The 10349-nt window shown below is 59.0% G+C and overlaps 1 protein-coding gene across 3 annotated transcripts; it reads right to left on the bottom strand.

The window, feature by feature from the left end:
* Positions 1-120: 120 nt before the first annotated feature.
* On the bottom strand, positions 121-8849 carry ATG9B (autophagy related 9B). Of its 3 annotated transcripts, XM_047763056.1 has the most exons (15): positions 8447-8849; positions 7900-8044; positions 7719-7762; positions 7513-7577; positions 7155-7316; positions 5875-6016; positions 3402-4156; positions 3077-3230; positions 2703-2882; positions 1907-2143; positions 1588-1721; positions 1341-1437; positions 1055-1178; positions 823-968; positions 121-628 (listed from the first exon to the last, which is right to left on the bottom strand). In XM_047763056.1, exons 1-14 carry the CDS (start codon positions 8447-8449, stop codon positions 841-843), a joined length of 2370 nt encoding a protein of 789 aa, XP_047619012.1. In that variant the 5' UTR covers positions 8450-8849; the 3' UTR covers positions 121-628; positions 823-840. The 3 variants fall into 3 exon arrangements, with proteins under 3 accessions (XP_047619012.1, XP_047619010.1, XP_047619011.1); XM_047763054.1 differs by having other exon boundaries at positions 7900-8849; XM_047763055.1 differs by lacking the exon at positions 2703-2882 and having other exon boundaries at positions 7900-8849.
* Positions 8850-10349: the final 1500 nt, after the last annotated feature.

Raw genomic sequence — 10349 nt, 5'->3', positions numbered from 1 at the left:
CAAGGAGCCTGTCCTACACTCTCCTCTTCCACCCAGCCCTCTACATGCGTGCTTTCCAGCCAATCAGAAGCAGTCACCAGCTGCCAGGAGTGGGAATTTTAGGACTAAGGTCACAAGATGTGCAGCACAGCCAGGAGCAACCTTTACTGCGTGTTTAAGACAGGATGGGGGCCACACCCACTTCCTCAGACGTCACCCCACTGTGAACTCCAAAAACATCAGGCCTTGCCAGTCTTTCCACTCAGTCCGTGCTCCTCCACCAGTCCCGCGGGAGCCTGAAAGCCAGGGGACCTAGAAGAACCTACTGCCCTTCGGCTCCAGTTTTTTGTTCCCTTATGTGTAACTTGGCCTCCACCTTGGCCCTGTCCTCTAACTTGAGGTCCCTTGGGAACGTCTTCCCCGGGCCAGATGGTTGTCCCCTTAGCCCCTCCACGTGGGGACTGTCTCTGAGACACATTCCCTGATGCCTGGGGCATCTCCTCTCCTACTCTTTCTCTGCTCTCTGGGGCGAGTTCGTCATTGACTCCCAAGTCCTGCCCAACTAAAGCATCCCTGGGGGTCTTTAAAGAGGGCTTGGTGTGTCCTTCCACTCCACCTCGTCCCATCTCCTGTTGAGAAGCCAGGGAACCTGGAGTGGGGAGGAGAAAGCACTTGGCTAGGGGTCCGGGGGGCGGGGGGTGGGTGGGTTCCAGGGGTGATCACCCCCATCCCCCCAAATTCCCACCACTGTTCCCATCCCTCCAAGTCTGACTCCTCCCAATGTCCTACTCATCCTCCCTGCCCCTCCCAGCCCCCACCCCAGGCTCAGTCACCAATACTGACCCTGAGGGCTCTCTCCCCTCAGTCGGTGCTAGCGGCCTGGCCAGGCTCCTTCTGGGTGTCCATAGTTTCCTGAAACCCTCCAGGGAACAGATTCTGGGTCCTCTGGGTTCTCCACTGCTGTCTGGGACTGGAGGCAGGACTGGAGCCTGGTGAGAAAAGCCATCAGCTGGGCCGTGCCGTGATGCCTGCTGTTTACCCGGGGTCTGTCCCCTGCACACCCTGATGGCCTCACCGTCACTTGACCAGGATGGCTTCTCCTCATCCGGTGAGAGTGTTTGCGGGGGGCTGGACCAGGGCCTGGACAGGGAGGAGGCTGAAGCCTCGCCCCACAGTTCCTGCTGCTGCTGCTGATGGAGCTAAATAGAGGGGAGATGACTGAAGGGGCGCCCTCCCGCCGCAGGGGCCTAGTGCGGAGGGTGTCCAAACCTCCTCCTCCAGCTCCTACTGGGCAAGTCCTTACGTTCCAGCCCACCCCTCACTCTGCATTTCACCCAGGGCCTTTCTCCCCATCCACTCACCTGGTGCAGGTAGATGGCATGGAGACTGATCTCAGCAGATGCAAGCTCTGGAAGCTGGGCCAGCTTCTGGCCCCCAGTCCCTCCTGGGGATACACAGCTAGAACAGAGGGCGCAGTATTTCAAAAGGACAGCCCCACCGGCCCACCATGCCCCATGGGGAGGGCCAGGCTTCATCTCCCCTTCCTGATCACCCCCAGCCCAGGCCCCTGCCCGTTTCTCCTGGAGGATCAGCCCCACCACCCCTCACCTTGAGTCCTGGGCCATTCGGGAAATGGAGGCCAGGAGGCTGGCCGTGGCCGCAGCCCTGCTGGGGCCTGTGGGGCTCAGGTCCTGCGGGGGCAGGAGGGGCTGCCCCAAGAGGTTGGCCAGGAAGGCCTCTGGCTGCGAGCCAAGAGAGGAGAGGGTCAGCAGAGAGGACCGAAGGGGAGGGAGGAGGTGGGGAAGGCAGGAGCACAGGCTGGACTAGTGAGTAGCTCGATACCCTCTCACGCGTGGGGTGAGGCACAGGGAGGGGATGGGAGCAGCAGGGTACCGAGGGCAGAAGGGCAGGCCTGGCTTCAACTCACCAGAGGTGAGGAAGAGTTGCTGAGGACCCCGGGGGTGGGGGGGCTGCGAACCGAGCTGGCGCCCCAGGCGGCTGCATCTTGCTGTACCCGGCCTCGAAGATGCCCCAGGAACTTGGAGCTGTGGCCTGGCGGGCACCATCGTGGATGAACCAGGGAGAACCTCATCAAGGAAAGTTCAGTCTTGCCATCCTCGGCGCGCTGGGACAGCGAGGCCTCCGTCTGTCCCTCTGAGAGCCACTGAAAGCAACAACCGTCCTTCAGGGGCTGTGAACGCGGCTTAGCAGGAAACACTAGCCCCATGTTCCAGGTAAAAGGCAGCCACAATGGGGACTTGGTCAAGGTCATCCCAAAACACAGCAGCAGAGCAGAACCTGGGTCCAGACCTGCCAGCACTAGGATTCGGCATGGGCTCAGTGTTCTGCCAACCTGTGCACGCAGGGGATGCCAGGGCCTGGGTGGGAAAACCCGCCCTTACGCCAGCCCCATCCACTTGACCAAGTTGTTTCTCAGCCTCTCTGGTGGTCCCTGCTCTCATTCACTGGTGTTATGCCCTGCTGGGGACTCTGTTAGGGCCCTACTCATACCATCTCATGTAATCCTTCTAACAGCCCTGCCCCTTGGCTCCTCATGGCCCTCATTTGCTAAAGGAGAGCTCTAAGGGGCAGGGAGGTGAAGTGACTGGCTCAAGGTCACTGTAGAAGCAGTGGAGCTGGGGGTGCAACTCAGCCCTGCTTTGAGTGAAGAAAGCAAACGCCTATCTAACCACAACCCCGCGCAGCCAGGGAAAGGCCCTAACCTGAGGGTGGCCGTGGCGCTTCACATCCATAAGGGCAAAGGAGCAGACGTCCCCAACCCCGGCCACATCCACGGTGAAGTGATGAAAAAAGTCAATAATCTCCAAGGCACGGGGGCGAAACCAGAAGAGTAGAAACAGTGGGGTGAGGAGAGGGGACAGGAGCTCCTCCATGAGGGAGACCTGGGGAAGCAGGGGTGACGCTGAGAAGGTTGCTAAGGGCAACCGAATCCTCCAGGCAGGAAACCTCCAACCCGGTCATTCCCCGACTCCGAGGCTAGCCAGCCCGGAGCCGTTGTCCCCGCCCTTCCCCAGACCAAGCGGGCAGCAGAGCCTCCTCTGCAGCCCGCAGCCCCCCTTTCAGCCTGGACCCTCACCGCTCGGTATTGCAACAGCCGCGCCATCTGCCGGTAAGCGCCGGTCCTTTCGGCAGGGCGGGTCTCCTCCGGGAGGTAGTGCATGTGGGCCAAGGCCGCCTGCAGCAGGAGCTGCGGTGAACGACTTTGGCCCTGCTCATCCGGAATGAAAGACCTAGAGGGCAGGATTGGGGTGGAGAAGGAGCCAGCGGTTCAGGAGCGGGTGGGATGCAGGGCGGGGCTCCCGGGTCGGGGAGGAGGCTCCCGCGGTGGAAGGGGCAGAAATCCTCCGAGGGCTCAGCCCGGGATCCCAGGAATGCCCCCCTCCGGGCATCTCCCCGCGCACCTGGCCACGGTGGCCAAGACCCCGAGCGCGGTCATGGCGGTGAGCACGTGCTCCACGGCGAGCACGTCCTCGTCGTAGACGGTGAGCACGAGCAGCGCGGCGAAGAGCGCGCCGGCGAAGAAGACGAGCTGGCGGGCCAGCAGCGCCACCAGGGGCGCGGGCGGCGCGGCGGCGCGCAGGAAGGCGGCGGCCGGACGGTAGGCGCGGGCCAGGCGCGCGCGCAGCTCGTGCGGCAGCTCGTTGAAGTGGCGCAGCTGCAGGCGGGCCAGGCGGGACCAGCGGCGCGTCCCCAGCGCGCCGGGCTCGCGCCGCAGCAGCTCGGTGTGGCTGTAGAAGGCGTGCAGCACCTGCCAGGCCAGCACCAGGGGGCTCAGGGCCAGGTTCACGGCGGCCAGCAGCAGCACCGTGCGCCGCCAGCGCGAGGCCAGGGCGGCCCGCTGGTCGCTGCGCTTGTAGGCGTCGGGCAGCTCCCAGCCGCCGCGGAAAAGCGAGAAGGGCCCGCGGAAGAGGAGCAGGTCGACGTTGAGCGCCAGGCCGCGGCTGAGGAAGGCCGCCGTGCCTCCCCAGGGCAGCGGGCAGCGGGCCGGCAGCAGGCCCTTGTTGGCCAGCGCCACCTGGTAGTTGGTGTAGCGCAGGATGCGGTGGTGGACGTCCAGCTCCGTCAGCGGCCTCGGCTGCACGCACAGCCCCCCGCTCCGCTGCAGCGTCAGGAGGCGGGACTGCACCTCCGCCCAGGGCACGTAGCTCAGCTCCTCCTGAGGAGAGGGAACATCTGAGCTGAGCGCCAGCGACCCGGATTCCCCTCCACGGAGATGCTCGAAGACCCCGAGGTGACCAGACCTACAGCCCCCAGTGCCGCCGCGCCCCCCTCCCCCACTGTCCTCACCCACTGCCCCCGGGGCATGAAACCTGTCACCTTCCCCCTTCTGCCCCTCTTGCCCTCCAGTAACCTTGTCACTAACGAGGGACACCTTCATCTCATTCTCTTCTGATCTGTGTTCCTCAGCACCTCCCCCTGCCCCACTCCTGAGGCCTTGAGTCGTGTGCTTCCCAGGGACCCTGCAGAAGCTACACTCCACGGGTATTTGAGCTCAGCTCCTTAAGAGCAGACTTTCCTGACACCGCCACCCCCGTCCCCACAGCCCTACAGGTAGAAGGCACATCACAGGTGCAGTAACAAGGAAGTCTGTCTTTCCCAGTCCGAGGCACTGAAGCCTCACCACCTTTCACCTGGCCATGCTGGGAGATGCCCAGCCCCATCCAACTCCATCAGATTAACCTAAGTCAATGGCCAGGTCCACATCTGGGGTGGGGGCTGTCAGATCTCACTCGGATCCCATCTGCAAACCTCACTTTAAGCCCAGTTTCACCCAGCTTCCCCAGTTCAGCTTAGTCAAGTCCCTCCAGGCCAGCCTCTCCAGTCCATCCCAGGGTCTCCCCTTCCACTGGAAGGAATAGGGGATGAAGGGGAAGAAGGAAGGAGAAAGAGAAGGGTCAGCCGCCTCCTGGAGGAGACGTAGTCCAGCTCCTGGCCTTCCCTGCCTCCATCCCCAGCCCTCTCGACTCTTTCCTGTGCTATGGCTGGTGCTCCCCTATTCAAGGGGGCTTTCCAGGACTGTCTCCCCTTTGCTGCACAAGAGGGCTGTGCAGAAGGGAAGCAAGGAAAGTTGACTGCAGAAGGTAGCCTTTGCCTTAAAGAAAGAACTTAGGGCAGTTCCCGTTGTGGCACAAAGGGATTGCCTGCATCTTGGGAGCACTGGGACACAGGTTCCACCCCCTGGCCTGGCACAATGGGTTAAGGATCCGGCGTTGCTGCTGCTGCTGCTGCTGCAGCTTAGTCACAGCTATGGCTCAGATCTGATCTGATCGGCCTGGAAACTCCAAGTGCCACAGGGTGGCCAAAAGAGAAAAAGAAAAAAAGAAAGAACTTGGGTACAGATCCAGAAGGAGTATGAGGAAGATGGGAAGGAAAAAAAGAGCAAAGCGTGACGAGGACAGTGAAGGGGCCCGGGAAGGAGCTTCCTGCAAACTGGGGCAGGGCCAGAAAGGGGGGGAGGGGAGGGCCTGAGCACTCAGTTTCAAGCTGGGGGGGATCCGCCTCCTCACTGCTGCCCGGGTGCTCATGGCTCCCCACTCCTTCCTGCACGGGGCTTGGTATGCCTCCCCACCTGCCGTCCTTCCCCATGTCAGGTAAGCCAGATCACCGCCCTGCCAAAAGTACCCATTGTTGGGACCACAAGCAGCATCTTCCATAACCATCGAAACCAACTAAGCGCCAACAGTAAGGACCTTGTGTTAGAAGTGGGAGGTACCCCACCTTCTGACGTTATTCGGGGCCCAGAGTAGGTGTCAGGCCATCTGCCCTCTGCCCTCTTCCCAGTGGATCCCTGACTATACGCCCCCCCCCTCCTCCCCATCCTCGCCCCCTACCCCCGACACAGCACCCTTCCACAGACACACTCGCCCAACTCACGGGGGGGATGTGCAGTGCCTCCCGGTAAAACACCTGGATGTCCCAGTAGCCGAAGAGGTTGCAGACTGAGCGAAGCAGCTGGAACAGCCAGAAGGCAGCAGCCAGGATCAGAAGAAAGACCAGCAGGGGGCTGGAGTGGATCCTGTGTGGGGTGGGCCAGACAGCGAGAGAAAGAGAGACTAGGGTTTTTTGGGGGGTTTTGGTTTTTCTTCTTTTTTTTTTTTTGGTCTTTTCAGGGCCACAGCCGCAGCATATAGAGGTTCCCAGGCTACAGGTTGAACTGGAGCTATAGCTGCCGGCCTACACCACAGCCACAGCCATGCCAGATCCGAGCTGCATCTGCGACCTACACCACAGCTCCCGGCAACACTGGATCTTTAACCCACTGAACGAGGCCAAGGATCAAACCCGCATCCTCATGGATGCTAGTCAGGTTCATTAACCGCTAAGCCACGACAGGAACTCGAGGAGACTCGTCTCGGGGAGTGATGACAGTCCTGGAGAGGGGACCCAGCCAAATCAGTGGTTCTCAAAGTGTGGGCCCAGGGCATCCCCAGACCCTTTGCAGTGTCTGCAAGGTCACATTTTTTCAGATGATATTAAAGTTTTCTGTCATTTTCATTCTTACTCTCCCAAGAGTATATACAGTGGACTTTTCCAGAGGCTTTGTGACATCGTATTAACAGCCAGTAGAATTGTGCTTGTGCATTCTTAGGTTTTAAAGCTGTTCTCAGCTCCAATCGCTAGCAAGGTAAATATAGAAAGACATGATTCTCATAAACAAAAGCTCTTGGAAGTTGGATTCTCAACCAATTTAAAGCTGTAGGAAAGATGTCCTGACAGCAGAAATTGACAGAAGAGTGTAAATCAACTCTAATTTAAAAAAAATTTTAAGGAGTTCCTGTTGTGGCGCAGAGGAAATGAGTCCAACTTATAACCCGGAGGCTGCGGGTTCCATCCCTGGCCTCGCTCAGTGGGTTAAGGATTCAGCGGTGCCAGGAGCTGTGGTGTAGGTCGCAGACACAGCTCAGATCCCGCGTTGCTGTGGCCGTGGGGGTGTAGGCTGGCAGCTACAGCTCTGATTCCACACCTAGCCTGGGGACCTCTATATGCCTCGAGTGCAACCCTAAAAAGCAACAAAAATAAAAATAAATAATTTTAATAAAAAAGATGTCCTGAGACCATAAACTTAGAGAAGAGTTGGTCTAGACCAGGAACAAAAGGAGAAGGGGCTTTTGTCTGCTGATCTCCCCGTCACCTCCCTCCCCGCTGTCACTCACCGCTGGGCACACTGGGATGAGGGGAGGATGGCATCCGACAAGGTCACTTTGCTGTGGAGCAGCCCAGGGCTTGTCCGGTTGTTTGGTTGGTTGGCAAAGAGGACGTTGTAATCCACGCAGCGAAGGAGAAATGTTGTGAAGGTGACAATGAAAACGAATTGTCTGGGACAGCAGGGAGGGCAGAGATCAGGCCTGGGGGCTGACTGGCTGGGCTCCTGCCCCCGCCTCCAGGCCTGCCCGCTTAATCCAGCCTGCTGAGCCCCTGGGCTGCCTGGGGAGGCATGCAGGGGACTAGAAGCAGCAGGCACTACTGATGACGCGGAGAGGGAGAGCTGGGGGTCTGGGACAAGCATCTCACCCCAGCTGGAAGACATCCTCCAGCAGGATACAGGCAAAGCCGCTCCTCTGGTGGTAGCTGTAGATGTGGCGGCGCGTCAAGAAATGAGCCTGAGGCATGATGGGCTTTTCCTGAGGATGATGCCTCCCCCTCCCCGGTCCCCAACCCACCGTGCCCGTCTCCCAGCCTCCCATGCCACCGCTGCCAGGCCAAGCACAAAAGGATATCTTGGTGAAGAAGCTGTCCAGGTTCTGGATGTGGTGCCAGGAGCCTGGGCACAGAGGAGAGAGCGTTGGGACCCGGCAGTCACCTGGCTGGTTCTCCATGCCCTCAAGCCACTGCCAGAGGCCCAGGCAGGGGAAACTCTGGAGCCCCCAGGCCCTCCCAGCCCCACACCCACCCGATTACCTCGGAGCCCTTCAGGCACGTGAAGCAGGGGCTGCTGCTCCTCCCCGTGGAGGGGTGACTCCTGAGACCCCTCAGGGTCGCAGTCCTCCAGGCGCTCATAATCCTGCTCAGGGATCAGAGGGCCTATCCGCAGCCCAGGGGGGTCCTGGGGGCATTGGCGTGGGGGATGGGGAGTCACCGAGGCCAGGGGAGGGGCAGAGTGGGAACCCCAGGATCGGGGAGCAGAGATGGGTGTCATCTCAGGCTGGACCTGCGTGGCTGGGATGGCTGGGGTGGGGAGGGCACTGTGGCAGAGCTGAGGAGCCCCTGGGGCCTGCGCCGCTGGGCAAGGGGGCCCAGGGGCTGAGGGAGGAGCTGAGGAAGGGGCCCTTCTTGTGTGAGGGGCAGGAGACAGAGAGAAGACAGAGACCCTCCCCACCCCAGGCCCCCGACGTGGAGGGGGAGGAAGAGGAGGTGGTGGCGTGGGGAGGAGGGGCACTGATCCAGGCCCCAGGTCTCCCCACCGCCCCAACCGCCCCCTGGTCCCCCCCCAACCCATTCGTCTCACCATCAGGCCAGCGGCTTCTCCTGAAAGCTTGGAAGGAAGGGACCTGCTGTTGCTTCCAACGAGGTCTGGGTTGCTGAGCAGGGACTTCAACGAGGAAGGTGACAACAACAGCTCGTGACTCAGTGAGGGCAGGCCTCAGGCGTCCCAACTCACAGTCACCTGTCTGGCCACTCACGCACCTTCCAGGGCAACCTGTGGCCAAACCTCTTAAGGCCCCACCCCCCCACCTGGCCGGGCATCAGCTGCTGAAGGGGAACGGACAGACAAGATTGCATGGGGGAGGCCAGAGAGAACTCACTAACAAAAGCGAAAAGAATCCCATTAAGGATTAGAGGGCAGGAGCTCCTTTTGGGCTCAGGGGGTTAAGAACCAAACTAGTTTCCATGAGGATTGCCGGTTCGATCCCAGGCCTCACTCAGTGGGTTAAGGATCTGGCTGGCATTGCCATGAGCTGCAGATGCGGCTCGGACCTGGTGTTGGTGTTGCTGTGGCTGTAGCGTAGGCTGGCAGCTGCAGCTCCACCTTGACCCCTAAAAAAAAAAGGATTAGAGGAAAAAAATACCTTTATCACCCCTCCCTACATACATACACACATAGAATGATAAGGAAGAATAAAAGGAAAAGAGCGGAAAAAGGCTTGTGTTTCGTGGCTGATGCTCCTAAGGAAGGAAAAAGGGGAGACTGGCTGACTCTGCGCCAGGTCGGGGCAAACTGGGGGGAAGGGAGTGAAGAGAGGAGAGGCAGACAGCTGGGGTGTGAGATGGGTTTTAGCGCTAGCAGGAGAAAAGCGGCGTTCCGGAGTCGTCTCATGGGGCAACGGGCTACAGATCTGGTGTTTTCACTCCAGTGGCTTGGGTCACCGCTGTGGCTTGGGTTCAGTCCCTCACCTGGGAACTTCCACATGCCCCAGGGGAATTTGCCAAAAAAATAAAGATAAAAAAACCCAAAGGTTTTTTGTTTTGTTTTGTTTTTGCTTTTGCTTTTTTTAGGGCCGCGCCCACAGCATATGGAGGTTCCCAGGCTAGGGGTCCAATCAGAGGTGTAGATGCCAGCCTATGCCACAGTCACAGCAACTTGGGATCCGAGCCACATCTTCGACCTACACCACAGTGTACAGCAACGCCGGATCCTTAATTCGCTGAGCGAGGCCAGGGATCGAACTCGCAACTTCATGGTTCCTAGTTGGATTAATTTCTGATGCGCCACGATGGTAACTCCAGAGTTTTTTTTTTTTTTTTTTAAGAGTAAAACAGTGGGTTTCCTTGGAAACTCCATTGTGTTTATTTATTTAAATTCTTGAAACCCTCTCCTCGAAGTTTTGATCCAGTTTCTTGGGCCCCCTGGGAGTCAGGGCTGACCCAGCAGAGGGCAGCTGAGGATCTGGAATTTGGATGGATAATTTGGGTGCCCCATGGATGAGCTGACTATGTTGAGTCCTTTGTTGCCACCTGAAGGAGGAGGCAGAGGTCTAGGCAGCTGGTTTGGTGGCTTGTCCAACGCCATTCTTGAGGCCCTGAGTCATCAGCTTCCTACTGAAGCCCATTCCTGCGGTGCAGACTCAGTCACCCAGGTGCCAGGACCTCCAGGGCTTAGGCCCGAGGGCTGATGTAAGGACCAGTGTCCAGGAAACACAGAGAGGGAGGAACAGAGGGCCTCCCAGATTGTCCACTGGAGGAACTAACTTAGAGGCAATCATGAAGTTGCCCACACAATTTGAGTCTAGATATGTCTGTTGGAGTTCCCATCATGGCGCAGTGGTTAACGAATCGGACTAGGAACCATGAGGTTGCGGGTTCGGTCCCTGCCCTTGCTCAGTGGGTTAACGATCCGGCGTTGCCCAAGAAATAGCAAAAAGACAAAAAAAAAAAAAAAAGATATGTCTGTTTTTCTCCTGCGCCTCCTT

The sequence above is a fragment of the Phacochoerus africanus genome, chromosome 16 (genome assembly GCF_016906955.1).
Source record: "Phacochoerus africanus isolate WHEZ1 chromosome 16, ROS_Pafr_v1, whole genome shotgun sequence".
NCBI lineage: Eukaryota > Metazoa > Chordata > Mammalia > Artiodactyla > Suidae > Phacochoerus > Phacochoerus africanus.
This window is presented reverse-complemented; position numbering and strand designations above follow the sequence as displayed.